The 26,719-nt window shown below is 41.5% G+C and overlaps 6 protein-coding genes across 12 annotated transcripts in view; 2 read left to right on the forward strand and 4 right to left on the reverse strand.

The window, feature by feature from the left end:
* The window catches only part of irf9 (interferon regulatory factor 9), a 15,305-nt gene extending 12,381 nt beyond the window's left edge, over positions 1-2,924 (forward strand). The window contains exon 10 of the mRNA XM_031742159.2: positions 156-2,924. Coding sequence (XP_031598019.1) covers positions 156-323 — 168 coding nt within the window. The 3' untranslated portion in view covers positions 324-2,924. The remainder of the gene's footprint in view (positions 1-155) is intronic.
* Positions 2,306-5,125, reverse strand: emc9 (ER membrane protein complex subunit 9). Its single transcript, XM_031742167.2, has 6 exons — positions 4,913-5,125; positions 4,469-4,671; positions 4,156-4,232; positions 3,613-3,682; positions 3,348-3,442; positions 2,306-3,174 (listed from the first exon to the last, which is right to left on the reverse strand). The coding sequence occupies exons 2-6, from the start codon at positions 4,661-4,663 to the stop codon at positions 2,994-2,996; spliced, it is 618 nt and encodes a 205-aa protein (XP_031598027.1). The 5' UTR covers positions 4,664-4,671; positions 4,913-5,125; the 3' UTR covers positions 2,306-2,993.
* Positions 4,667-26,719, forward strand: LOC116322155 (neutral cholesterol ester hydrolase 1-like). Of its 6 annotated transcripts, XM_031742168.2 has the most exons (6): positions 15,890-16,015; positions 16,842-17,086; positions 19,631-19,853; positions 20,492-20,561; positions 21,660-21,831; positions 22,694-26,719. In XM_031742168.2, exons 2-6 carry the CDS (start codon positions 16,952-16,954, stop codon positions 23,312-23,314), a joined length of 1,221 nt encoding a protein of 406 aa, XP_031598028.1. In that variant the 5' UTR covers positions 15,890-16,015; positions 16,842-16,951; the 3' UTR covers positions 23,315-26,719. The 6 variants fall into 6 exon arrangements, with proteins under 6 accessions (XP_039473345.1, XP_039473343.1, XP_031598028.1 ...); XM_039617411.1 differs by lacking the exons at positions 15,890-16,015; positions 16,842-17,086 and adding an exon at positions 4,667-4,724; XM_039617409.1 differs by lacking the exon at positions 16,842-17,086 and having other exon boundaries at positions 15,888-16,015.
* LOC116322148 (splicing factor 3A subunit 2) lies at positions 6,224-8,047 on the reverse strand. The gene is made up of 3 exons (XM_039617415.1): positions 7,239-8,047; positions 7,124-7,165; positions 6,224-7,054 (listed from the first exon to the last, which is right to left on the reverse strand). Exons 1-3 carry the CDS (start codon positions 8,045-8,047, stop codon positions 7,018-7,020), a joined length of 888 nt encoding a protein of 295 aa, XP_039473349.1. The 3' UTR covers positions 6,224-7,017.
* On the reverse strand, positions 11,989-13,303 carry LOC116322162. Of its 2 annotated transcripts, XM_031742174.2 has the most exons (5): positions 13,179-13,303; positions 13,061-13,107; positions 12,889-12,971; positions 12,296-12,803; positions 11,989-12,176 (listed from the first exon to the last, which is right to left on the reverse strand). In XM_031742174.2, exons 1-5 carry the CDS (start codon positions 13,193-13,195, stop codon positions 12,097-12,099), a joined length of 735 nt encoding a protein of 244 aa, XP_031598034.1. In that variant the 5' UTR covers positions 13,196-13,303; the 3' UTR covers positions 11,989-12,096. The 2 variants fall into 2 exon arrangements, with proteins under 2 accessions (XP_031598034.1, XP_039473347.1); XM_039617413.1 differs by having other exon boundaries at positions 11,989-12,803.
* Positions 14,281-15,826, reverse strand: LOC116322159 (putative uncharacterized protein DDB_G0294196). The gene is made up of 3 exons (XM_031742173.2): positions 15,685-15,826; positions 15,549-15,595; positions 14,281-15,477 (listed from the first exon to the last, which is right to left on the reverse strand). Exons 1-3 carry the CDS (start codon positions 15,699-15,701, stop codon positions 14,624-14,626), a joined length of 918 nt encoding a protein of 305 aa, XP_031598033.1. The 5' UTR covers positions 15,702-15,826; the 3' UTR covers positions 14,281-14,623.

The following is a 26,719-nucleotide window of genomic DNA, read 5'->3' on the forward strand; positions in this document are numbered from 1 at the left end:
CAACGCAGGAGATCTGAGTAACTAACAAAAACTACCTTCACTACTCTCTCCTCTACAGATTACTTTACGATGGGAACAACGGCAGGTCCAGAACGCTCAGTCCGTCTGATTTCAGTAAATGGTAAAAACTGCCTTTACTGCTCTTTCCTCTGCAGATCACTCTACCGTGGGAAGAACAGCAGGTACAGAACGCTCAGTCCATCTTTGAATCCATCACCATCCTCCAGTCTCTGGCCAGCCAGTCCCCACTGGGAGAAATAACCCTGAACCTCGTCACGGTGCCTTCGCCAACCAACGAGAGCATCGGCTGTGGGACTTTCTAAGCACTTTGATGGGTGGCATTTGAAAAATAAGACACATTTTCCCCCTTATTATAAATCCAACAGCTAGAAGGAGTTTTTTCTTTTATTATTCTAATTAAGACAGATTATAATAAGATATCAAAACAGGAACCTCCAGTTATTTTCTGTGGCAATTGTTTTTTTTTTTTTTCATATTGCCCAAACACGTTGCACAGAAACGGATGCATAGCATTTAAGAGAAATAGGAAATCAAATGGTGAACTAATATAAAGGGGACCTATTCTGCTTTTCCTTATTTTTTGCCACAGTGGTCAAAACCCATATGAAACATGTTTGACAACTCTGTTTCAAACAAGAGTAGATTTACCCAATACTGTCATATTGCACACATAGTTCTGACTGTGAGCACAGAAACGCCACTCACTGGAAACAGGAACTGCAGGTTCCTGTTTCCAAAAGTTTAAGAGGGGCAGCCAATCAGAAAAAAAGCTGGCTTAAAGAGGGAGGAGCATTTGGATAAGAGGGTGTAGTGACTAAAACTGTAGCACAGACTTGTGGCTCACAGCAGGCTGTATTCTTTATCAGACAATATCATCAACAATGCTAAAAATGCTAAGAGCACAAAAGATGGTGTTTACAGGAGAAACATTCCATTCAGGCCAAAATACTTTTTGTCTCAGGCTGTTTTTATGCTTTTAGGTGCTATAAAGCTGAGAATTTTAACACAGGGATTGACTCCCTTTTGGAACTAGCAGCCTCAAGTGGCCATTAAAGAAACTGCACCTTTTGACGCTGCTGCAGGGCGACCTGAAAAACAAATAGGACTTATTTTGAACTGTGAATCATGCAAAGCTCCCAGAGTAAAAACACAGAGTTGGAAAGAAGCATTAATAGGTCCCCTTTAATATCAGTTTTGGGGTGCACCTTCTTTTTCATTTTAGATATTAGTTAGTGTACTGGAAACACTACATGTAAGCCAACACTTGGAAGCTTTTTATGCTCATCGTGCATCTCAGAATGTGATGTAAGCAGCATGCCGATCAGAGCTGAGTAATCATCTTCCTGTAAATTCCTCTCATTAACTACTGGGTCATTTTACATATTATAAGTCTATTGTTTTGGTTAGGAATTGGGGGTGGGGGGTCATTTGGAGCCATTTAGTACTGTAGACGCCGCTTAAGTTGTGTTGATGAAAATTGTTTATACCACAGGACTAGATAGAAGTTTCACTGTACAATCAAAGGGAAAAAAAGCATCATAATAGCCTGTAGTAGTTTAATAGACTATTTTGTAAAGCACCTTTATCTTTACTATATTGCCGTCAAGTCTTTTCAGATCCAGTGCAGATGTGTCATTTATACCATTAGGGTTTTGTAGTTAAAAATATGAGTACTCTTTTTTTTTTCTTTTTTTACAAATGTGTCTTAAATGGTCATCTTTTAATAGACAAAAACTGAAACTGGAGATGAGAAAGGAGGAGTGTGTCACCCTGGAGCAGGTCAGTCAGGAATATCACATTCAGCGCGTTTATTTTTCAACCATTTACTGTGAGAAACTTGCCTGATTTACATGAGTGTGCGCTGTTAGACAGCTGCACCGTTTTAATCATTTTAAATGCCTGTTAAAAGTTAAACTTTCAGACTCTATTGCAGCTTTTCTTTGGGGGTTTGTGAAGGACGAACAAAACACACATTTCAATACAAAAGTTCTGCAGTGAACACAGGGAGGAGAAGCTCTGAATATTTGGCTTATTGAGAGTGTAAGGCAGCCTCAGTTTGACACGTTGTAAGGCAGGTTTCCCGAACTTGCAACATATTGTTCCTCTTTCCTGAAGTTAACATGATTTAGAAGAAATTTCCTCTAGACACAAGTTATTTTTGTAGCGCCTTCTGCAGAAGTTTGGCAGGTATTTGCTGAACAGCAAATAAAAAGAACAGCTGCAAAAACACACTTTAATCGAGGATTTAAGGTAACACAAGACAGAATAAAGACACTAAACAGTATAAACTTTGACAGAGAGTTTATTTGAACTGTTATATTTGTAATTTCATTCAAGTTCACAACTCTGTTTAACCAGTTCTTTACAGTATAAGTGCCCACACGAGGCATTAAAGTCTTGACAAACACATCTGCACAGTGTTAAATAAAGGGTGGATGTATCCCCCCCCTCCCCCCCATTTTATTTTTAATATATTACTTTAAATCTTCCCAAAGTCAAAAACACAAACTTGAGAGTTCATTTTAAAGTTAACCTAATGCAAAACAAATATTTTGAGCTTCATGTAACTTGATATTTACTGCAGGATTTTAGTATTATAACGCATTTTTGTCCTTTTGTCCATCCTGTTTCATGTATTGTTTGCTGGAATCATACTAATGCATAAACTAAGGGAAAGAGGGGGAACATATATATATATATATATATATATATATATATATATATAGTAGTAGTGTTAGAGGAGGACTTTAAGGTGGAAGTGTCCTTTAAATGAGCAGGGTATTGGGATGGACCACAAGGCACACTCTGGGGTTGGGCGGGAAACTAGTGAGATGTAAATATTGTTATTTATGCATATATGTCCTTGTTCACTCGGAAAAAAATAAACGTCTCCTTAAACTCGGTGTCGAGTGTGCATTGTTCTGTAAAAATCACATTTGCGCAGGAAAAACAAAGTGATGCTACTCTTCAGTCTAGATATTTCCATTGGCCGGCGAGGCGAGCTCCTCGATCTTGGTGTTAAGTTTCTGATTGGTCCAGTCTTTTGTGATGTCGTCCAGGTGGCTGTCGAAATCCACCAATAGCGTGTGGTCACCTGACTCCATCATCTGGCTCGCTATGGCCCGAGTCTCCTCCCACTGTCTCAGCATTATCCTGAACAGGACAGAGGAAAAAAGGAACAGGTGAGTGTGGTTTTCAGACAAAATTCAGGCGCAAAACAAAAGAGAAGATTTCGTGAGGCTTAAAAACAGACGTGCTGCTCAGCTTTCACAGCGTGTACCACATAAACGTGCAGTTTGCTGGGATCTGGTCACTCGTGCTCTTACGTGTGTTTGTCTTTGAGTATCCATCTTGAGTCTTTGCGCTCGTACATCACGATGGGAGGAACCCGATAGTCTGGAGACATCTTACTGCCATCGAGCTGTCAGAAAAAAGTTTTTTTATTGTTGGTAAGCAGGTATTCAGAAATAAGTTAAGCTTAGCTGTGCTGTCTGTTTAATAAAGTAGTTCAGGATGATTTATTTATATGTCCAGGTTAAATCAGCAGGTAAGAGAAAGCCGATAAAACTATTTTACTTCTGTTTTTCTTACCATTAATAAAACTGCATTGTCAAACTGCTCTGCAATCTTATCGGCGATCTTCAGCGCACACGGCGTCGGGCTGCCGAGTAGAAAACATAAAATCGTGTTAAACAAACTCCTGAGACCACATGCCTCCGCCAAAGCTGCAAAGTTACAGAAGGATGCCATATTTTTCTTGAGAATATCATAGTGTCTCTCAGCTGTTCTTATTTTTATCTGATATGTATGAAGATCCACTTTATTCATTCCAAAGCTGACTTTACTGCTTGAAAGCTGACAAAAGGTAACCCTTTAATCTCTTTTCTGAACTGAGAGGTTTCTGTATGATTTCAGATTTTTTAAATTTTAACTAAAATGTCTTTTTACATCTTGTTTTAATTATTATTTAATAACCTTTTCATGCTGGGTTTCCCATCTAGACAGATGTGCTGAGCTGTAAAGTGTTACTGCATGAGGTACGAAAGGGCAAATGTCCAGCTTTGCCGCATCTCAAAACAAAAAACAGGGTTCAAATGAAAACCTCTTTAGTGACCCGAAGCTCTGGAAACTTACCTGTTATCAGATATGCAGGCGTTGGCTTGGTAGTATCCCACTATCCTCTGCTGAGTCTGTGAACACCAAACATCCACCTGGAAGGAGGAGAGCACCCACCCGCCACTTTTAAACTTCACTTAACGCTGATGCAAGTTATAAATTCTCAATAACTTGGTAGCTTGGTCCAGAATATCTGACTGCAGGGTTTTAATGCCTTCACAATAAACAATGACGAGGAGTCTTTAAGGTCTTTTTGCTTCTCCAGGATCAGAGCTCCAGACTGTGGTGCTATTAAACAAAATTGTGAGGGCAGAAAAAAACCTGTGAGCACCTGTGTAAGGGCCAGCTGGGTGATAGGAGCCAGGGGCAGGTGGGAGTGGAGCAGCGGGACACAGTCAGTCACGCAAACAGCGCCACCTGTTGGGCTGGACGACAACAGCAGGCCATTGATGCTACAGCGCGGAAAGAGGCAGGCGTGCAGGTACATCTTCACGTAAGCGCGACAGGACAGCTCCACCTCACCCATGGTATCCGCTGCGGGGAGATAAGAGCACAGAAGGACTGAAAACTGGACTCAGAGGACCGAGGTTAGCGGGAGAAGCACTGATGAGACACATAACAAAGGGCTGTCGCTAATAATGTCGCTGAATTTATCGAAAATCAGGAGGAAAAACGTCCGCAAGCGGCTTGTTGCTCAATGAGCTGCCAACCGGCTACACTGTGAATGAGCATTAGCATCCAAGCTAACCAAGCAGAGAAATTAATTCCGCCTTACCTGAGTGGGAATATCAGTAAACACCAAAATCTGCAGCTTCTAACGCAAATATTAAATTAAGCTTTGCACGCAACGGTTTACACGGGCTTTTAAAAAACAGACCCAATTCACTTGACAGACACATGAAGAGCGTCTGAACGGCCGCTTTTGGTCCCGCCTACATGTCTTAAATGTAATTATCTGATTGGCTAAGAGATGAAGGCTTTGTAATCCGGTTCGAGATAGAAGATGCTAATCATTTCGTCAGGAGTTCAACGTAAACACGACTGTGTATACGCTTTACGGTAGTGCGCCCTCTAGTGAAGAGGATGACCGAGGGGATAAAAAAAAAAAAAATAGGTGTGTGTAAAGAAAAGTAAAGCTATATCAAGTACAATAGAATAAAATATACATGAATTAATTTGTGTGACTGACTTCTTTTGCACTGACAGAACTGCACCTCTATTTACTCTATTAAAACTACTTTGTCATTGTAGTTTCATTGCTACAATGACAAAGATTCTGGTTATGAGAAAACAACCTAACATGAAACAAACCCACTCTGAAAACTCAAATTTGAATTAAATATTTTAAATAAATGTTACATATATAACCCAGCCTTTTCCTGTCAACAATGACTTATTGACAGATGCTCTTCCACTGAGACCATTCGTGATAAGGTCTTATTGAACAGTAGATGGATCAAGTGAAAGGCCAGATGCTGGCTAATAGCTCTTTAGGAATCACTTTCACTTGTCAAACAGTTTTGAACAAAAATATGAACAAGTTGTGTTTTTGCAAAGGTTGCTGGTAAAGTGTCTAAAGACGAATGTAAAATGGGTTCTTTGCCAAACAACCAGTGTTCCCCAAAAAAAAAAAAAAAAAAAAAAGCCTGGTGAACTATTGCTCAGTATGTGTGTATATTCTTGAAATATGTATATTATTTTGTTTTTTTCTTCAAGAAAGTTTCAAGTGGCTTCAGATTTTCTTGTGATTGTATGGCTAGATAAAATGCAAGACAGAACTAGAGAACTCCTTGATACAAATTTCAGCATATTTCCCAGAAGTGCAGAGTGTACAAATGTTTGAGTGCGAGAATCCATTTCCTTCAACCTCTTATCCAACTAATAGAAACCCTAACTTTATCAGTAAAGGGGTATCGGCACAAGATGCAACTTATATTTGTTTGTCCTTTCTAAAGTAATTAACGCAATAAGAATTCAAATTAGGTTTAAACAGCCTGAATCCCTGGGTGTCAGTTATATTTAGGTAGAAACCTCACAGCAGCTTCACTGCAGTGCAGCTAGCATGCATGTTATTTCTAAAAATAGATTAAGTGTCAAGATGGCAGAAAGTACCTTTTATATTAATTTAATATGACAAATTCAGATGACAATGGTTCAAATGACAGAAACTAGGCATGTTCAGTGTTACAGTGAGAATACAGGGATTAAAAATAATCTGCAAAGTTTAATCACACACACTCCCATCTTTGTCCAGTGCTCTTTCAGATTTGGTTAGTATTTAAGCTGTACCTGGAAAGCAGACACCAGCAGCTTTGCAGCTTGAGCAAAAATTGAGAGATTGCAGTAGCTTCTTGTGCACGTGCTGCCTCCCAGCTTGGTATACTTGCATTTTAAATGTTTGGCTGCTTCATGGGGAAACTGGGCACCTGGTCCCACTTACCCCACCAAGCTTATACTAAACAGGTGCACTAATTTAAGACCTTTATAAATCTAAAGAACCTCTAAGAACCATTAATCACAATCATAAAATAGAGAAAAATCTTAAATAGATTGGATGTGGGTACCATAAACCCCCGTGTCACAACAGTTATGATGCAACATCCGTTTCTCAAAGAATGCAGAGACTGTTTTGGTATCAGCTTTTCACCATTTACCAAAGAATATCTACAAATCTGAGAAAAGCACTGGTGTGTTGGTTGAATGTGGATTATTTTTTGCACAGGCTTAACAAAAACAACAACAACAAAAACATGAGCTAAACCAAACCTCAAGATTCATGTTTAAAACATTCAAAGGTTCTCAGAAACTTGGCATCAAACAGATCATACAAAACATCAGGTATTCAAGACTAAAGCACAAACTAAACGTTCATTTGAAAGGTCAGTCCAATAGTCCAGCGGGTTCCACACTGCAGTGCCTAAAATAAAAGGCATAGATTTAATATAGTGTTTGAAAACTTAGATTGCCTTATTGTTTTTATACATACCCTGCTCCCCTCAGGTTCTTCTTCAACACAAGGATGATGTGCCTGAAAGAAACTCACATTAAACTCATTGATTTTGCCCATTTCATTTTCTGATGTGCCAGTGTGGTTGGCTTACCGACATGAAGCTCTGAAATCGTTAAGGTTGGTATCTGATCTGCGGGGGTGCTGAAGCTTCTTGGCCTGGTACAGTGGCACCTTGGGACTGTAGCTTGGCAATCGGGATTGGTAGTGTGACATGAAAGGCTGGTGGCGTGGCTGCTTGGCCTGGAGCTGGTAGAGTGGCCGTTGGGGCCATTGGGCTTCCAGAAGCTGCTTGAATTGGTAATATGTCTGCTGAGGCATGGGCTGAGGGTACAGGGGCAGAACGGCAGCCTGCTGGGGCACCTGCGGATGGAGGTACAGGGGCGGGAAGACTGCCTGCTGGGGCACCTGCGGATGGAGGTACAGGGGCGGGAAGACTGCCTGCTGGGGCACCTGCGGATGGAGGTACAGGGGCGGGAAGACTGCCTGCTGGGGCACCTGCGGATGGAGGTACAGGGGCGGGAAGACTGCCTGCTGGGGCACCTGCGGATGGAGGTACAGGGGCGGGAAGACTGCCTGCTGGGGCACCTGCGGATGGAGGTACAGGGGCGGGAAGACTGCCTGCTGGGGCACCTGCGGATGGAGGTACAGGGGCGGGAAGACTGCCTGCTGGGGCACCTGCGGATGGAGGTACAGGGGCGGGAAGACTGCCTGCTGGGGCACCTGCGGATGGAGGTACAGGGGCGGGAAGACTGCCTGCTGGGGCACCTGCGGATGGGGGTGCAGGGATGGAAAGACAGCCTGCTGGGGAACCTGTGGATGGGGGTGCTGGGGCAGAAAGGCAGCCTGCTGAGGGCCCTGTGGTGGCTGAGGATGCAGGGGTGGGAAGCCTTTCTGCTGCATTGCCAGAGGCAGAGAGTGTGAATGCAAACCAGTTTGCTGGGGTACCTGATGTGGATGCTGTGGATGTAAACCAGTCTGCTTTGTCACCTGAAGTTGAAAGTGTGGATGCAAACTGGTCTGCTGGGTCACCTGAAATAGACTGGGTAGATGGTGTGGATGTAAACCAGTCTGCTGGGTCACCTGAAATAGACTGGGTAGATGGTGTGGATGTAAACCAGTCTGCCGGGTCACCTGAGATAGACTGGGTGGATGCAAATGAGACTGCTGGGTCACCTGAGATAGACTGGGTGAATGGTGTGGATGCAAACCAGTCTGCTGTGGTAAGTGAGGCAGATGAGGTGGATGCAAACCAGTCTGCTGGGTCACCTGAGATAGAGTGGGTAGATGGTGTGGATGTAAACCAGTCTGCCGGGTCACCTGAGATAGACTGGGTGAATGGATGCAAACCAGTCTGCTGTGGTAAGTGAGGCAGATGAGGTGGATGCAAACCATTCTGCTGGGTCACCTGAGGCGTAATGAGTGGAGGCACACCAGTCTGCTGGCTCTCCTCAGGGTCGCTGGGTGGATGCAAAACAGGCTGCCGGCTCTCCTCAGGGTCGCTGGGTGGATGCAAAACAGGCTGCCGGCTCTCCTCAGGGTCGCTGGGTGGATGCACAACAGGCTGCCGGCTCTCCTGAGGGACGCTGGGTGGATGCACAACAGGCTGCCGGCTCTCCTGAGGGACGCTGGGTGGATCCACACCAGGCTGCCGGCTCACCTGAGAGGGACTGGGTGGATGGTGTGGCTGCAAACCAGTCTGCTGGGTCACCTGATGTAGACTGGGTGGCTGCAAACCAGTCTGCTGGGTCACCTGATGTAGACTGGGTGGATGCAAACCAGTCTGCTGGGTCACCTGAGGCTGATACAGTGCTGGGTCACCAACATGCTCAGACAACTCTGGCTTTTGGGGCTGCTTTAGCTGGCAGCTCAAGGTTGGGCAAGGCCGGCAGACAGACTGCTCCTTGTGTGGGCAGGGCCAGCAGCTAGACCCCTGGGGCGGACAGGGTCGGCATGAAGGCTGCTTCTTGGGTGGGCAGGAAGCTTTTAGTTGTTGCTGGGGCACCTGTGACTGTTTGGGTTTGCACTGACGTGGTTGAGATGCCCGTGGATTTGGTAGGGGCTGAACACCAGACTTTGGTTCTTTGGACACAGAGCCATTCTGTTTTAGGGTTTCAGATTCAGAGTGATACTGGTTAGTGGAGGACATAGTTGTGTTGTGGTTATTTGTATTCAAGGGCGATGTATGATTTCCAAATGTCTCACTGCCATACAAAGTGTCATTCCCAGAGTTAAGACTACTTAAATCCAATCGATCATCTGCAACAAGCACCTTCTGATCTGCAGGTTTTTTAAAAGAGACAGTGTTTTAGGCTTTTAAGCAAAAAGTAGTCTACAAGTCTGCAAAATGCAATGGTGTGTTTGCTTACCATTTATTTGAGGTCCTCCCATAACTAACAAGAACAGCATGCACCATCTAGACAAAATACCAAAATGACTCCAAGCTTTAATAACACAACTTAAGAGATGGTTTGATTCAGCTATCAGTAAAAACACTTTCAAAAGCTTACATTACTAGAAAACCCATGGCTTCAGCTGTAGGAAGCAGCAAACTCTGCACCTTCTGTCACCTGCTACCAAATCAAGTACCTGAAAAACACAGCAAGGCCAGTGCAGCCCTTTTAAAAAGTTTCCCTCTCCATCATGGTTGGTTAATGGGACTCAGGTGTGATTGCTTGTATGCAGGTGTAGCTAATTAGGAAACCAGAAAAGGATTTTGGGGGTACAGGTCCCACACTGGCGACGTTCTAGTTCAAACCCCATACCAGTTGGTGGTGGTAGTGCACCAATTCTTTGTTTGCCAACAGCCAATTAAAAACCAAGAAAAAGAAGATGTCAGGCTGGTTGTGCTACTAATGAAAGCAATATATTCTACTGTTATACACATTGCTGTATGGAATACTTTTTTTTTTCTGTAAAGCATGATAGGTCAGGCTGGGCTAGTTTCTATGTATTTAACAGTTCTATCACTGATACTTTATTCTGTTTATTTATAGTCAATTACTAGTTTTTGGTCACTATTATTGAAGTATTTTTTATTATAAACTGTGTTTTAACTACTTCAAATATCATATATACAAGGTTCTATACAGAAACCCAAACACCCCTTTCCTACAATACTGCTCAAAGAAGTCCTTCCATTAATTAATGCTTCAGTCTTAAATATGTCAACCTATCTCTAATAATAGGCCACATGTACCATAGGTCTTCAAGCTGGCAGTTGTTAAACCATTATTTAAAAAGCCATCTCTTGACCTATCTGAATCAGCTGTCTTAGGACCAATTCTGTTTACGTTTTATGTGCTTCCTTTAGGCAGTATTATGAGGCGGCATAGTATACATTTTCACTGCTATGCAGATGATACCCAACTTTATCTATCCACGAAGCCAGATAACACAAACCATTTAGTTAAGCTGCAGGATTGTCTTAAAGACAAAGACCTCGATGACATCTAACTTTCTGCTTCTTAATTCAGATAAAACTGAGGTTATTTTACTCGGCCCTAAAAATCTTAGAAACATGGTATCTAACCAGATTCTTACTCTGGATGGCATTACCTTGGCCTCCAGTAACACTGTGAGGAACCTTGGAGTCATTTTTGACCAGGATATGTCCTTCAATGCACATATTAAACAAATATGTAGGACTACTTTCTCCCATTTACACATCTCTCTACAATGAGAAATATCCCATCTCAGAGTGACGCTGAAAAACTAGTTCATACACTTCTTACTTCTGGGCTGGACTACTGAAATTTATTATCAGGATGTCAAAAAAACTCCCTGAAAAGCCTTCAGTCTATACAAAACGCACAGCAAGAGTACTGATACGGTCTAGAAAGAGCAAATTTTTCTCTTCTCTTTAAAATCCTGCTCACATACAAGGTCTTGAATAATCAGGCCCCATCTTATCTTAATGACCTTATAGTACTGCATCACCCCATTAGAGCACTTCGCTCTAAGACTACTGACTTACTTGCAGAAGGTTCCCCACTATCAGGGAGCTTCTATCCTCAGGCCATCCAAGTCCTAGGACCTTATGACCTATTGTCATATTCCATATCTGATTTATTATTACATCACATGCTGCTACACCAATCATGGTGCTACACTGTTTATATTACGCTGGTCACTGTTGTACATTGCACTCTGTTACTCCGGTCACTACTTGCATTGCTCGGTCAATAAATTGCTGTGCAAATAAGGCACAAAGCACTTTAACATTCCATTTGCACAATATACATTCTCAGATTTTTAATTTAAAATTACTTCTTTATGATGTCTTGATCAAAGGAGCAGTTCAGAACATTTCATTGTGTGTTGTACTTGTATGACTATGCATGGGACAAAGAATCTTGTGGTTCCTAGAATATTTAGAAGTAGAACGGGAGGCAGAGTCTTCAGCTGTCAGGCCCATCTTCCGTGGAACCACCTTCAAATTTGGATTTGGGAGACAGACACCATCTCTACTTTTAAGGTTAGGCTTAAAACTTTTGTTAAAGCATATAGTTAGGGCTGGATCAGGGGAACCCAAATCCTCCCTTAGTTACGCTGCAGTAGTTGCTGGGGGATTCCCATGATGCACCGAGTTTTTTTTTTTGGTTTTTTTTACCTCACCTTTCTCACTGTGTTTATAAAGCACTCTGCATTTAATCATTAGTAATTAATCTCTGGGAGAGCTATTCCACAGCATCTCTTTTATCTGCAGTGTAAAATTTCAATCTGCTTTGTATACAAGTTTCTACAAATTTTAACTCTTAACAGAAGGAAAGCATTATGTGTTGGCATCATACACACACCTTATCAAACTTTATTACCAAATCATTCAATTAATGCTTACAGAGTCAAGATGAAAGTTATTTTAATTGGAAAGGTCAGTACAATGATTCAGAAGGCTCAACATTGCTGTGCCTAACAGAAAGCATTCATGAATAAAGGCCATTGAAAACCAGTTATCTCATTAATCGTTTTCCTACATACCATGCCCATTGGTCCCTTTGTGTGGCTATTACATTAGCACCACCTTCTGTGCCTGAAAGAAATAAATCCCACTCAAAATTCACTCCTGTTACTCAGCCAGTAATGAGAGCTTACCCATATGAAGGTTGAGCAGAAATTGGACTGAACTTGAACTTTCTAGAAGTAACTGACCTGCTGGGGATACTGAAGTTGCTTTGCTGGGTAGACCAATAACTTTCCCCCTGTAGATAGGCAACACAGTCATGTAGTGTGGACTCTTGGACTGGTAGTAAGGCAGGAAGTGTGGCCATTTTGCATGGTACTGAGGCATCTGGAGTGAGTATAGTGGCCACTTGGCCGGATAGTGGGGTCTCTGGAGCTGGTAAAGTGGACGGTCAGGCCACTGGGGCCACTGGGACAGGAAACCAGGCAGCCTGAGTGGAGAACCAGGCTGATGGGACACCCGAGGCTCCTTGGATTGGCAGAAGTGCTTGGGCAGGCAGGAAGGCTTCCACTTTGGCTGGGTTCCCCAAGATAGGGAGTCAACCTGCTGTCTGGGCAGCTGGAGTGGACTGGTGAACTGCTGGGGCTTCTTAGGAAGGCATAAAGTCTTTGAGCTGAGCCGGCATATACGCTGAATGGGTGCCTGAGGTTGATGCTGCTGCCGGGGGACCCGTGACTGCAAACCGGACTTTGCTACCTGTGACATTTGAGGATGTGCATAAAACTAGTTATCAGGCAGAGATTTGCATGGTTAGATTTACTGTTGAGCCAGGATTACTTGCCTTTGCATTCAAGGTTAAAGTATGAGTAGCAAGTGATTCACTGCGCCATGAAGCATTCCCCCTGAGGTAACGACTACTTGAATCTGGTTGGTATCCAGCAAAGAGCAGTTCGTTAACCTTTAAGAATATTTAATCTATGCAATTAAACAGTGATGCAATTTAACTTGCTTACCGTTTGCTTGATGACTTCCAACAGTTAGTAGTAACAACAACAGCCATCTAAAGAAAACAAGTGTCTGTAAGCTCTAACTTAAAACTTTTAGCTTCATAGAAACCCATTTAGTACTTGCCTTAATAAAAACCTCATGGCTTCAGCAGCAAGAACCCACAAACCCAGCAGCTACTGCTATCAGCTGCTACCAAACCAGGAAACTAGCAAAAGAAACTGAGCTCTTGAAAATCTTTTAAAAGTTTACCCTTCATCTCGTTGATTAAGTGACCACAGGTGTAACTACTTCAGAGCAGATTATGCTCACTAGGACAGCAGGAAGGGACCTTGAGGTATTTTGCAACTCTTTGCAAATCATTTTTCAGCAGCTCCCATTTTGCAGATCCTGTTCAGATGACTCAAATGTGAAAAACCTGCAGCTGCATTTTCTGGAGCTGCTGATTGGTTTAGATGTTTGTTCTTAAAGAAGCCTAAATATTTTCACTGGATTTCCAGATAGTATGATTTTAAATTATGAAGGTTAATTCTGCTAAAAGAATACATGTGTGGTTGACAGAAGTATTCCTCCATTGGCTTTATGTATATATACTAACATGATTTATATTAATAAAATCATTGCAAAGTTTGGAAATTCCTTTGCTACAAACATTAAAAATTAGGTTTAGCTTAACAAACATAAAAAACACATTAAATAAGTGTACTAGTCTAAAAATCTCCTTTATTTCATTTATTGCAAAAGTTTAAGAATCTCATATAGCTTAAAGACAGCCTCCATTTCACCCTACCCTTACTATTCCCTTCTGTCCCACCAATGTTACCCTTCACTACATCTATGAACCTATGCATAATTAGAAGTAGGAATAAACATCAGAAACATAGAAACACAAAGGTCTGCCAGGTGAACAGCATCTACTTTCTACAATGTTTTAAAGACAACCAGTCATGTCCTGTTAGAAGCAGTTCTTAGACTTCTGAGTGTAATGGAGTAGATGTGCTGTGGAATGGAATTTTTAAGATATTTTCATTGGTAATGTTGCAAAACCCCCTTGGGCACACATTATGCTGGCAGCCTTTATCAAAGATGGTGTAATACTATAGGTTTATTTACAACCTCAGGTTTTAGGTTAAACAGTACAAACCTGTTCTGAAACAGGTATGCTCTTGTAGCTTAATGCTAAACTAGATATTGAGCTTTTCAACAAATAAATAGACACATAGCAAAATAATTATAGCAGTAGTTGTATTTTACTTTGAAAGGTCAGAACAGTGTTTCAATGTTGCAGTGCTAAAACAGAAATCGTGAGTTCAGGAAAGTAACATCTGAACTCTTGGATGATCTTAGAGGCTTTACTAGATACCATGCCCATTGCTTCTCTTAGTGTGGCTGCCACATGCTTATTAGCTGCTGTGCCTGAAAGAAATTCATGTCAAATACAAAGGTCCCCTGATGTTCCCCACCTTCTTTTATAACATCCCAGTGAAGATAGTTTGATTACAAAATTTGAGGGAAAAAAAGAAAAAGATTTGGATCATAATTTTAATGAGGCTGCTTGAAAAACTTATTTGCTAACGTGTATATCTGATCTGCTGGGGGTGTCGAAGATGCTTGATCCGAAAGAGCGGAGTCTTGGGTCGGTGTCCTAGCAGCCTTTCCTGGTAACGGGATATCATAGGCTGGTAGTGCGAGTACTTGGCCTGGTAGCGAGGGATCAGGAGCTGGTAGAGTGGCCGTTGGGGCCACTGGGCCATTTGCAGCTGTTGGAGCCGGATACTTGGCTGCTGGGGTACCTGAGCCATCTGTGCCCGTCTGAGTTCAGCTCTAGGCTGCTGGCGCACCTCTGCAAATTGTAGCCGTTGGAGAGGGGATTCATGCATTTGGATTAAATCCAGCCGCTGGTGTGATGAACCAGGCTCATCTGGCACCCACAGCTGTTTAGATGGGGAGTAGAACTCTGGGGAGACCTGGGACACCTTAGCCACCCCCAGCCGATGGAGTGGAGAACGGGGCTGCTGTGGTACCTCCAGCTGCCAAAGTGGAGGACTGCGCGGCATTGGCACCTGCAAGAGCACCTGTGATGGGCAGGTAGTCTCACTGGGTGGGGAGGTAGGTGGCGGCACCTGGGGCTCTTGTGACTGCCTGGATGAGAAAGTACGCTGCTGTTGGAGCACCTGTACCTGAAAACCAGACTCTGCTTCTTTTAGTGGAGGTTCAGTATGACTTAATGAATACTGGAGATCTGGCAAAGACCTGTTTTGTGCCAGTGTTTCGGCTTCAGGCTGATAATCCACTGTTAATGTTGTGTTGTAGTTACTCTCATTCAAGGTTGAATTATCAAGTATCCCACTGCTCCATAAAGTCTCATTTCCAAAGTAAATGCTGCTTAAATCCAGTTGATCATCCGTATGGGGCACTTCTTGATCTGTGAGAGAACATTGGAGTATGTTAGGCAAAAATGTTGGTGGATAAAATTATCAAATTTCATTTGCTTACCATTTTCTTGATGACTTTTGACAGCTAGCAAGAACAACAGCAACCATCTAGACATGACATAAAAGAGACTATAAGCTTTAATAGTGACATTAAAAATGTTTTTGATTCATCTTTAAAAAACTGCTTTAAAGCTTGCCTTAATATAAACATCATAGCTTCAGCTACAGGAAGCAGCAAATTCAGCCACTTCTGTCAGCTGCTACCAAACTACGGACCTAGAAACTAATGAACAGACAGTGAGTCAGCTAAACTCTTTGCAAAACTTTATTTTCTTACCTTCTTGCTTAATTGGCCAGCTGTGTGACTACTTGAAGGCAGGTGTAGCTAATTAGGAAACCAGCGAAGGACAAGGAAGTACTGCAGTCAGATTTGAGCAACACTGCCAACCTTTAGTTCAGTTTTCTTCAAATGTTTTATCAGGCTTGTTTGGAACGAAGCAGACCAGCATCGGATTTCTGCAAGAACATGTAACAGTTACGCTTAATATTTATATTTAATATCTTTTAAGATTTGGTGTTCGTTTTTTAAATCAGTATTTTAATGAATCAACATTAGTTTTTAATGCATATTTAAGTTTTTTTAATTTGATATTTTAAATATTTTATTTACCATTGTGCACAAATAAAAGAAACAAAAACAACAACATTTAAATTCCAGTATTTAGACTCATTACTTAATTATGAAAACAAACTTTTAATGTTTAGATTTATGTAATATTTTAACATTTACATTATTTTTAACACATAAACATGTTAAATTTAAAATATGCATTTAATATTTACATTTAACTATAAAATGTATATTTGTAAAATGTATGCATGAATTTCAAATTTTAATTTCAAATTTATATTTAAGAATTCAAATTGTTTATTTATACTAAGCATATATGATTTTTATTTACATTTCACAGTTTTGTAATTTTTTTTGCAATTTCCTAAATATTTTACATAAATATTTAGAATTTGGTATTTGGATTTACCATTTTAATTTATATTCATACTTAATAAATTGACATTTCTATTTAACGTTTAGATTAAAATGTTTGCAAATAGAGCTATAAATCTGATCAAAACTGACACGAAAAGAAAATATTTGAATTTAAATTTGTCAAAATGTCGCAGTTTTATTTCAGCATGCTTCGGTTTACGATCGGAGCTCAAAAGGACTACATTTCCCAAATGCAACAATGTTACGAAATTCTTAAGCTACTTCCTTATGAAGCATTTCAAAATAAGACGAATGTTTCCAGCGCAACGTCCTATCTTTGTGAAAAGGTCCATGGTTTCTACATAGGGCTTTTATTTTGAAGCCGGGGTCATTCCTCCCAGTCTCGTCGATCTCTGGTGGAGGCAGCGACCGCTCAGGACCGTGGGAGGGTTAGTCTCGTTTCAACCGTGGACGCGATGAGGCTCCGTTTGGCCGGAGCCGTGCTGCTGTCGGCGGCCGCCTACTACGTCTACCTGCCGCTACCGAGCGGCGTGAGCGAGCCGTGGAAACTGATGATGCTGGACGCGCTCTTCCGGAGCTTCATGCAGGCGGTGAGAGCTGATTGATGACACTGACAGGAGGGCAGAAGAGGGCAGGTTGATGTGAGGAAAGGCAGGGCTGTCAGGATTACAACACCTGAGGCACAAAACCGTGCAAGTGAACAGGTGATATGAGAATCAGGTTTTATTTTATTGCAGATCAGAGCTAGTGCAGAGAGAAGGAAGTTACTGGTTAAAATGAAAGCCTGCTTTAGTATGACGAATGAGCCAAAATAAAAATGTCTATAAAAATAAAATCTAAACAAGAATAAAAATATGCGTTTAGTCTCAGCCAGTATCTATTCTCAACTTCTAAAATCTCGCCTTTGACCAACGCCTACTATAATCTAATGATTAAAAAGATCTAACTCAACACTGAAACTGATAAAGGCGAGTCTTAAACGTGGAAAACAACAACAACAACCACAACCAAAAAAAAAAAAAAAAAAAAAAAACAGAAAAAGGAATAAAAGGTATCTAAAAAATACAAAACTACTTTAAGTCTGTTCATAAGTTCGACAGGTTAACTGAGAGGATAAATCCAGAGGTTTTAGAAAGTCTTGGGGTTATTTTACAGCTTGTTTTCATCACTAAGATGGCCTTCTCTCTTCTTGTTCTGGCTATCCTGCAGAATCCTTGTATATAACACTTTAAATAGATTTGCTCCGTCTGTCCTGATTGCAGTCTTAAATCTGAACTGGATCCAGAGGGAAAAACTCTTAATGCAGTTTTAGCAATTTCTGTTCCCAAACTTTGTAAAAATCCCAACAGGTGGCTGGACTTGACTGCAGCGGTTATTAAAACAAAATATTGATTATTGTGCTGCATTTTGTTTTGAAACTATCCTCGTTTTGCGTTTCAGCGCATCCCCTTTCACTCATATTTAAATACACTCCTTATGTATTTATTTAGTCATTACTATTTTACCCAAATTTGTAATTTTGTTTACTAAATATCGGCCAGAATAATTATAGTGAGCATTATTGCAATAATGTACAGCAACAACTTAGTTTTTTTTTTTGTTGTTGTTGTTGTTCTTTACACAGAACAACACATTTTTTTTGGTTTAATTTTTGATTAAACTATGTGAAAATTTTGGTTTAGCTTGCTTAGCATTCATATTTTATTATTATTATTATTGTTATTATTTAATTATAAGTGGTTTGTAAGGGGAAATTTTGGGAATTTTAGATTCCAACTAAACACAGCACTTTTTCGAGGCTGGTGACTCACAGACACGGAGCATCAATAACACCTCCTCAGGCTGGTTGTCGTCACCATTTTAACACATTGGCAAAGACTAAATCTGAAGACTTTCACCTCACATCATCTGGGAAACTTTGTCCTACACTTGAGTAAACCAGAACTTCCACAGCAGAATCAGAAATATCGACTGAAGCTTTTGCATATTGGATTTGGCAGATTTTAACCTGATCCTGACAGTTTTTCCAGGGATATTAATTATAAACTATATTTTATATATATATATATATATAGAGAGAGAGAGAGAGAGAGAGAGAGAGAGAGAGAGAGAGAGAGAGAGAGTTTTCCCTCCATACAGAAAATATTGGCACCGACCAAACAGGTTTTGGCTTTCCATCAATGAAAAATTACAAACCTGCCCCAACCACCACCCAAAAAATCTGGAAAAAATTGTGTGGATGTGGATATTGGAGAATAAAACTGAATGCACATGGGGAGGTAAAAGGGGGGGGGCTCTACTTTAACTGTAAAATCAGTAGCAGCCACAGTCCTCCAATCTGTATTCAGGGAATAACATAAAAAGGACCTTTAACTAGGCAGGCGGATGGGCTTGAACCTGTTGCATGTCACAGATCTGTAGCTCACCTGAAATGCTTCACATTTAATTGAACACCACACAGTTTACACACCCACATCTTGAGTGACGAGTTTCCATGTGTGTTCCCCACATTGAACAGGTTTTCACGCCCTGCTGGTTTCTTACCTTCAGGTCCGGTCACTTTGAGCACAAAGAGACTGCAACACCAAACCTGTGGCATTCCAGTTCAAACTAAATCAGTTCCTTTAGAAAGACTAATATTATGCATATTATTTCAACCATGCATTATTAACTCGCTTTGCAACCGCACAAAAAGTCCAGATTAAAATTTGCTGGATGTGTAGTTTGAGGACAATCGTTGTGCCTGATCGTGGGAATTATTATCGGGTTACACTGTAAACTGATTTCAGGGAATAGGCGAATGGTGCCACACAAGCTTAACTAATGATCTGCTCTGCTTCAGAACAGAGCTGTAGCTAAACCTAAAAAATCTTTTAAGACTGGTGAAAGTGTCAGATGAGGTCGTGTAGGCAAACCATGTGCTAACCCCCTGCATGCTCAGTCCATGTGTGACAATCTAAAGCCAAAATCTTGGTTCTGTAACCAGCTTTGAGCATCAGTATTATGGGATTTATCATAGTTTCAACTGCAAACCTGCAATATTTCAATGTTTGTGATGGAGAACTGCAAAAAGTACTTGAAAATTTTTTCTTGAGCACAAAATATAAAAGTTATGTCTTTTTAAAAATTTCCAGAGTGACGTAGCTCATGCAATGGGCGTGTGCCACCGCGTCCACCTGTTGAACCGGGTGGTGTCCTGGGTGGAGGTGATTGAGGCTCGCTCCAGCCCCGCCGTGAACGTCACAGACTCCGCGCTGGGAGGCATCCCCACCCGGGTGTTTCATCCCATCAGAGGGGAGAGGCTGAAAAGAGGAGTTATTTATTTCCACGGTGGCGGCTGGGCCCTCGGCAGCGGACGTGAGTGCGGTGCATAAGAGGCTTTAAACAACCGTAAAGCTGCTGACGGTTAAACAAATCCAATCAACTTAAGTCTATTTTAAAGCCTATTTTTCTGCTGGCTTCAGTGTTTAGATCTCACTGTGACAACATGAGCTTGTTAAACACAATCTTATATGAAGGGTGAACTTTTTTCTCACATTCGGAGCAAACACTGCTTTTCTTTTTGTATGAAGATGCTATCATCTTCATAGCTGTGTCATCAACACTGAGCCTCACATATTCGGTGTGTGGTGCTTTCATTGCCTAAAGACTTGCTGTATTTAGTTTGTGAGCATATTGTAGCTTGGTCATCTTTCTGCCTCCAGTATTTTACAGAAATAACTTAAGTTTTTATTCGTTATGAGTCGAAACAAACAACTGAATCCATAAAGTCATAAAGTCACAGGTCAAATGATCTGAAAGTCATATTCCCAAAGACTTTACTACTGCAGGAAGTTATATGAGCAGCCATATGAGTCATCCTCTGCTGCCCAGGAATGCTGAGACTTCTAAATCTCTTGGTATCCAGTATAATGTAATACCAACTAAGCCTAAAGTATTACAATATATTACTGTAGCCTTACTGTAACTTCAGCATCGGTTTATGTGCTTCACAGGAATGCGCTCCTATGACCATCTTTGCCGGAAGATGGCGGAGGACCTGGATGCTGTCGTTATGTCAGTTGAGTAAGTTTTGGGCGTCGATCACATTTAAGCTGCAGGTCGTGGATTTTGTCAATGTAAAAGGTTTGAAGAAAACAAGTAATGCTTTTCTCTTGTTTTTTAGCCAATCATAGCAATGACAGCTGATTGTTTCGTGTCATTTTGATGTGAAAGTATTATTGACGTTTTCAGACAGCATGTTTCAAACTCTTCCCCAAGGAGGAAAACTGGGTGAAAGTTTTCAGGAGTTTTTTTTTTCATGTTTAGCATCACGGTCCGTTTGTGACCTTGGAAACAGTCTGCAGCAGTCTGCCGCACAGACTCGGGTCTGTTCATTTATCATGGACGTGGTTTAGCTGAAGGCCATGTGATGTGGCTGAATGTGCTCAAAACATCAGTGAAACTTGTGATGAGATTATGGTTAGAGATGTACCGATTGTGCCATTCTAGGTTGATGTCAATATTTGAAAGACAGATATTTTGTGTGTGTGTGTGTGTGTGTGTGTGTGTGTGTAAATTTAGTTTTTCTGTTATTTTAGTTTACCCTCTTGGTTAAAAAAAAAAAAAAAAAAAAAAAACCCTGAAGTTTCTGTCCTGTCTTGACATGAGAAAGATTACACAGGAAAAGATTGCTCTTTCAAATCAGTTTGCCCCCGCTGGTGACTCTCTCCTCTTAATGGAGAGTTTCTGGACTTGGATTCTTCCTTTTGTTTTTCTTCTTTATCCAAATCCATCTTCATATACTCCTCTCTTCAGCACTGCCAGAAAGGCTGCTTACTGCAGAACCCCTGGTCTAGTTCAGCTCTGCCTTTAAACCCATCTACATCCCTGCCATAGCCTTTAACCAGGCCCAGCTCAGCCTGTTTGGCTCTGCAGTAAGCACCTACTGAAATCACTGTTCACCCCAGCTGCTAGCTCGGGAATATCATCACAGATGAAGGATTTAAAACTCTAATATTCTGTGAAATACAGAGAAAGTCAACATTTAATATTACAGATGTTCATTTTTACCTCCCGGTTTAGCTTTTTCTTTCTATTTTTCACTTAAACTGATTTTAATTATAGTCATTATAACACCTGAGTATAATATTGTTGTCATGTTAAATTGTCCGTTTGCTGTAGCTACCGTCTTGCTCCAGAGGCCGTGTTCCCAGATCAGTACCATGATGCAATAGCGGCGTCACGGGCCTTCCTGTCCACTGAGGTTTTAGAGCACTACAGCATCGATCCAGAGAGGGTGTGTGTGTCGGGAGACAGCGCTGGGGGAAACCTGGCTGCCGCTGTGGCACAAAAGGTAGAAAAACAAATGCATACAGAGAAGGAGAAGCAGTTTTGGGGTAGTTTGCTACTGTTTCTACTTTCTGTTTATGCAGAATACACACGTTTCTGTTTGTTTATCTCTTGAAATGATTACCTGGTGGTAGCGACCCTGTATGTAAAGTGCAGCAATGGGAACATCTTCGTGTTCTTCTATTTTTGGCTGCTCCCTTGAGTGGGTGCCACAGTGGGTCATCCGCCTCTATCACATCCAGTTCTGTCCCACCAACCCTCTGCATGTCCTCCTTCACTCCTTGACATCATAACAACCTGGTTTAACCAGCCTATCACAGCGGAGACAGTGGAAACTGTCAGAAGACACCAGCTGTGCTCAGACACGGGTCAGAAACTAACCTCATCAGCTTGAGTTATTACACAGGTGACACAAGGCAGCATGTGGACAGTTTTAATCAGGTTTGTCCTAAAGTACCTAAAGCTAAAAGAAAAGCATTTACAGTGTTGCTGTTGGACTCTGCAGCTTTCCTGTTGGCAACACGTCTTTGGTACCCCACAAATATAACAAGCAGCTGATCAGAGCAGGGTCGGGAAGAGCGTAAGGGAGTAAGCTGCGACTTTATTTTAAACATGCATTGTCATATTATCTTAGGCACACATAAAAATCAATGTTTATGTTTCCCATTTCTAAAAGGACAAAAAAATATTGGCCTATATTGTCGTCAAATATCGATATTGGTGTCAGTCAAAAAAAAGAAAATTGGTCGGGCTTTAAATATCAGGCAAAAAGCAGCAACCGAATATTTTATGTAAATTTTATGAAATCTGGTGTTTCTGAGAGTTTTTCCTCTGAACTGAAATCTAAAGCTTGCGTGTGTCCACAGCTCAGCTCAGACGACACCCTGAAGGTGAAGTTCAAGGCCCAGGCGCTGATCTACCCCGTGCTGCAGGCGCTCGACTTCCACACCCCATCCTACCAGCAGAACCAGGCCGTGCCCATCCTCTACAGGCCCGTCATGGCTCGCTTCTGGTTGCAGTACCTGGGTGGCAACACCTCCCTGGAGCCTCTCCTGCTCGCCAACAACCACAGCTCTCTGGACGAGTCGGGCATCAGCGCAGAGACTCGCTCGAAGCTGAACTGGACCGCTTTGCTGCCGGCTGAGCGGAGGAAGCACTTCCGGCCGGTGCTTAAAGAAACCGGGTCACCTGGTGTGGTGGGCGAGGTGCCGGGGCTCACAGACGTGAGGGCGTCGCCGCTGCTGGCGGAGCAGGGCGTTCTGGGTAGGACGCCTAAGGCGTACGTGATGACTTGTGAGTTTGACGTGCTCAGGGATGACGGGTTAATGTACGCCAGACGTTTGCAGGACGCTGGCGTCACGGTGACCAGTGACCACTATGAGGACGGCTTTCACGGCTGCATGGTGTTTGCGTATCTGCCGATGATGTCGAGCGTGGGACGGAGGAGCATGAACAACTACATCCGCTGGCTGGACCAAAATCTGTAGGAAAAAACCCCCCATAGTTTCCACTTTGTGGTATGAAAGACGTACTGGGGCAGAAATCTGGGATGACTAGAGGAAAAAAAACGTGATCATAGCTGTTAAAACATCCCAGCTTTAGCCAAGAAGGTCAAAGGTTGGAACCACTGTGTCGATGCTGCTTTGGACCGGAGGCGTCTGTTTAGCACATTAAAGTTTAAAACCACTGGACCTATAAATCTACAATCAAACACGCCACCGCACATCCTCAGTGTGTCCTGACACCAAAACGTCTTCAAACAACTGTGACCAAAGAAAGTTTTTATATAGAAATATCTATATAATTAATGGCAAACTTATAAAGACAGGTTTTATACTTATTACTTTTATTTATTAGTTTTAAAAGAGTAGAAAACTACAAACATAAATATATAAGAAACTTCTTTATACAAAAATAATTGCTGAAAACCCCTAAAGCTTAAAACATGGTGCCATAGCAGCATAAAACACTCTTGTGATTAGCTGGCAGGTGATTCATTAAAACAAATGGCTAACCCTGCAGCATTTTGGGCCCACAGTATAATTACTGCTGTGATGCACATCATCACTGCCAGATGCACAGCTACACGGCGGTATTTTTGCTCCATAGCTCCGCCCATAAAAGTCAAAAGTCAAACCTGGTTTAAATTGGGCTGATCTAACCCTTCAAGGTCGCCTCCTCAGGCAGCGATTGGTTAGATTGCTCCCCAGGAGTCCAATTTTGACCATTTGGACTTTTCTGCAATGCTCTCTGGATCTCCTCCACTATGTTAAAATGGGGATCTTAGAACTTGAATGGTGTTGTGTAGGGTGGCTGATGATTAAAAAACCCCAAACCATGTGGCTACTCAAAAAATGGTTTTAAATGCTTTGAGTCAGCACAGTTGTAACCCTCAGATACCTCAGGAGATTATCGTAGAGTTTGCTTGATTACAGTCTGCCACGGGGGAGAGATTCATGGTGTATAACCCTGTGAGTGTTGTAAAAAATGATAAGCTTGCTCCTGTGTGTGGTTTCAACTTCCACTAAAACCGTTTAATTTCTGAGTCGTAGCTTAAAACCTTGTCGTACGCCACTTTGTAGCTGATGGTTGGTGATTAGGGGATATTTCAGGCTTAATTTATCCTTCTAATGTCAGCCGCAGTCAGCTGTATCGTTAGTAACCACTTTAGTCACTCACCTCAAACTAAAGATGCATTTAAATCTAGACCTGCTAATGTGCAAACTTGTGAATTTCACTGACATTTTCTCATCTCTGGTCACCGCATCCCTGCTAGTTCTCATCTTAATACCTGATCTCAGTGATGAGCCTCGCTAAGAAGTACAAATCAGTTAAATGTGAATCAAAGGTTTGATATTTATCATAATCAGGTATGCTTTTTGATTTTTATTAGCAAAGTTCCTCTGAAAACAATTTTTTTCTGTGTTTCTCTGGAAATATAAAATATACATATTAACACTCAGATTTGAGAAAACACTGGATACTAAATAATGAATTATTATTATTGTTGTTGTTATTTTTTTAAACACAGCCAAGGTGGGAAAAAAGACAAATCTACATACTGGAGAAAAAACGTTTTATTTAGTGTAAGAAGAAGTGCAAGAAGAAACGACGCAGCCACAGCTTAACTGTGCTGAAGGATAATCTGTGGCTTACTTCTAAAATTTTCTGCCATCAGAAGCATTTTCTCTGGGTCGTTTTAACCCTCAGAGGTCTAAATATTCTAGCTGCCCTGCTCCCAATCTAAACCCTGTATTTTGCAGAATAAACAAACAGGACTTCTGTGAAAAGAAATGAAACAGTTTTTCTTGAATGTCAGACCGTTTACTGCGTTTTTCTCCCTTGATTGCCGTGACTTAGTCATTTTTAAAAGCAAAAATCACATGTTCTGATGGCTGATAACTTAAACCTCGCAGGTTTGATTACAAAGTGACGTCATTTGCTGCAAATTGTTGTTTTGCAGCAGGAAGTTTGACTTTTGGGTGACATTCAGGACTGAAATTACTGAAAACATTCGATTTTAAATCCCCATTTTCAGCATAATTATGAAGAGAAATGACAACAGGCCCAGCTGGCCCGTAGTATGGCTCAAAGTTCCTCAGATATGATGTTTTATGATGTAACGAGACACTGAAGACACACACACACAAAACCAGACAGTCGGGCTCAGTGTGTGTGTTGTAAAAGTATGTCAGAGTTCACAGCTGTGTATACTCACTGGGTTGTGCAATAATGTATGTCTCAAACTGTCTCTCAATCTCTGTAACTTCACTCTCAGATGACCACTGGACCACGGGGCCAATGCAATGATGAACGCTGTGAATTATTATTTTTTAAACAAGAGTAAAATTACTCTATCGCCACGAGAGAATCGGTCCCAAGCGGAATATCACGTTTCCTGCTCGCCCGGTGCTGCTGGCTCAAAACAAATATAATGAACTGACGGCGGTGAATGACTCGCTGTTGGCGTTCAGCCAGACTGTAGCAGGAACGCCGAGCTGAGGGTGGTCATTACACCCCTCGCATTATTCCACAAAAATGTAATTTTCTTTCTCTCCTTTAAAGGAAATGATTCCAGACGTCTTATTTCTAACATGTGGCTTTTATTCACGTACATGTATAATGGTATAACTCATCTATAAATTAGACATGCGGGCTTGCAGAAAAGTAAGTCTGAGTGCTGTCATTTTAATTCTGTATGTGAAATTATGCGTTTAATGGGTTCACATTGTATAAATAAGGTTTTAATGCGAGTCGGGTTATGCAACAGGTTGTTTCAGGCGAGCAGATATGGAAAACTGGGCCCAGATGTGCTCCTGCAGTGCTGGTAAATCTCGCAAAGGAGCTGTTTTATTGGCTGCTGTCACAACTGTGCAGGGAGGATGAAGATGTTTCCTTTTATGTTATCTATGTTTTTATTTCCATTCTGCGCTGTATGTTTGTTGTAATCTGGGTTTTAATTTTCTGTCCGTGCACGTGTCAGTGTGGGAGACCCGTGACATTCCTGGATAAGTTTTTAAGCTGTGATTACAAGGACAAAGGAACTGCAGGCGGTACTCAGCAGCACCGGGTAGAAGAGCAACATAATGGTTTATCTACATCTGCTGTTATTCAAAAAAAGCCAAGATCCAGACCCATAAATCATTTATAACTGTACTGATGTTGATATGACTGCAGCTGAAACGAGGTTCAGGTTTTGGTAACACTGTGCTTTAATTAAAAGTCCTGCTGAGCATGTAAAAGCAGCATAAAGATGATATCAAACATACTCCAGTATTACTGTCAGAGTGCTTTTTAAACTGTTTTTTTCTGGTATATCCCTCTTCAGGTGCTGTATCAAGTTCACAACCCATAAATTCTTTTGACCATTAAAGGTACTGTACTGTGCAAAA

This window comes from Oreochromis aureus, linkage group 9, assembly GCF_013358895.1.
Source record: "Oreochromis aureus strain Israel breed Guangdong linkage group 9, ZZ_aureus, whole genome shotgun sequence".
Classification (NCBI taxonomy): Eukaryota; Metazoa; Chordata; class Actinopteri; order Cichliformes; family Cichlidae; genus Oreochromis; species Oreochromis aureus.

Bases quoted from the DNA above. Each gene is read 5' to 3' on its own strand.
- LOC116322159 (XM_031742173.2), bottom strand. The intron at 15,478-15,548 runs GTAAGCAAATGA...GTTCTCTCACAG, and splicing joins CAAAAGTCATCAAGAAAATG to ATCAAGAAGTGCCCCATACG.
- LOC116322162 (XM_039617413.1), bottom strand. The intron at 12,972-13,060 runs GTAAGCAAGTTA...GATACCAACCAG, and splicing joins TGGAAGTCATCAAGCAAACG to ATTCAAGTAGTCGTTACCTC. The intron at 12,804-12,888 runs GCAAGTAATCCT...CAAATGTCACAG, and splicing joins CTTTAACCTTGAATGCAAAG to GTAGCAAAGTCCGGTTTGCA.
- LOC116322155 (XM_031742168.2), top strand. From the start codon at position 16,952: ATGAGGCTCCGTTTGGCCGGAGCCGTGCTGCTGTCGGCGGCCGCCTAC. The intron at 20,562-21,659 runs GTAAGTTTTGGG...CGTTTGCTGTAG, and splicing joins GCTGTCGTTATGTCAGTTGA to CTACCGTCTTGCTCCAGAGG. The intron at 21,832-22,693 runs GTAGAAAAACAA...GTGTGTCCACAG, and splicing joins CTGCCGCTGTGGCACAAAAG to CTCAGCTCAGACGACACCCT.
- emc9 (XM_031742167.2), bottom strand. From the start codon at position 4,663: ATGGGTGAGGTGGAGCTGTCCTGTCGCGCTTACGTGAAGATGTACCTG. The intron at 3,443-3,612 runs GTAAGAAAAACA...TTTTTCTGACAG, and splicing joins ACAATGCAGTTTTATTAATG to CTCGATGGCAGTAAGATGTC. The intron at 3,175-3,347 runs GTAAGAGCACGA...TGTCCTGTTCAG, and splicing joins ATACTCAAAGACAAACACAC to GATAATGCTGAGACAGTGGG.
- LOC116322148 (XM_039617415.1), bottom strand. From the start codon at position 8,047: ATGCAGCAGAAAGGCTTCCCACCCCTGCATCCTCAGCCACCACAGGGC. The intron at 7,166-7,238 runs GTAAGCCAACCA...AGTTTCTTTCAG, and splicing joins GATTTCAGAGCTTCATGTCG to GCACATCATCCTTGTGTTGA. The intron at 7,055-7,123 runs GTATGTATAAAA...CTTTTATTTTAG, and splicing joins AAGAACCTGAGGGGAGCAGG to GCACTGCAGTGTGGAACCCG.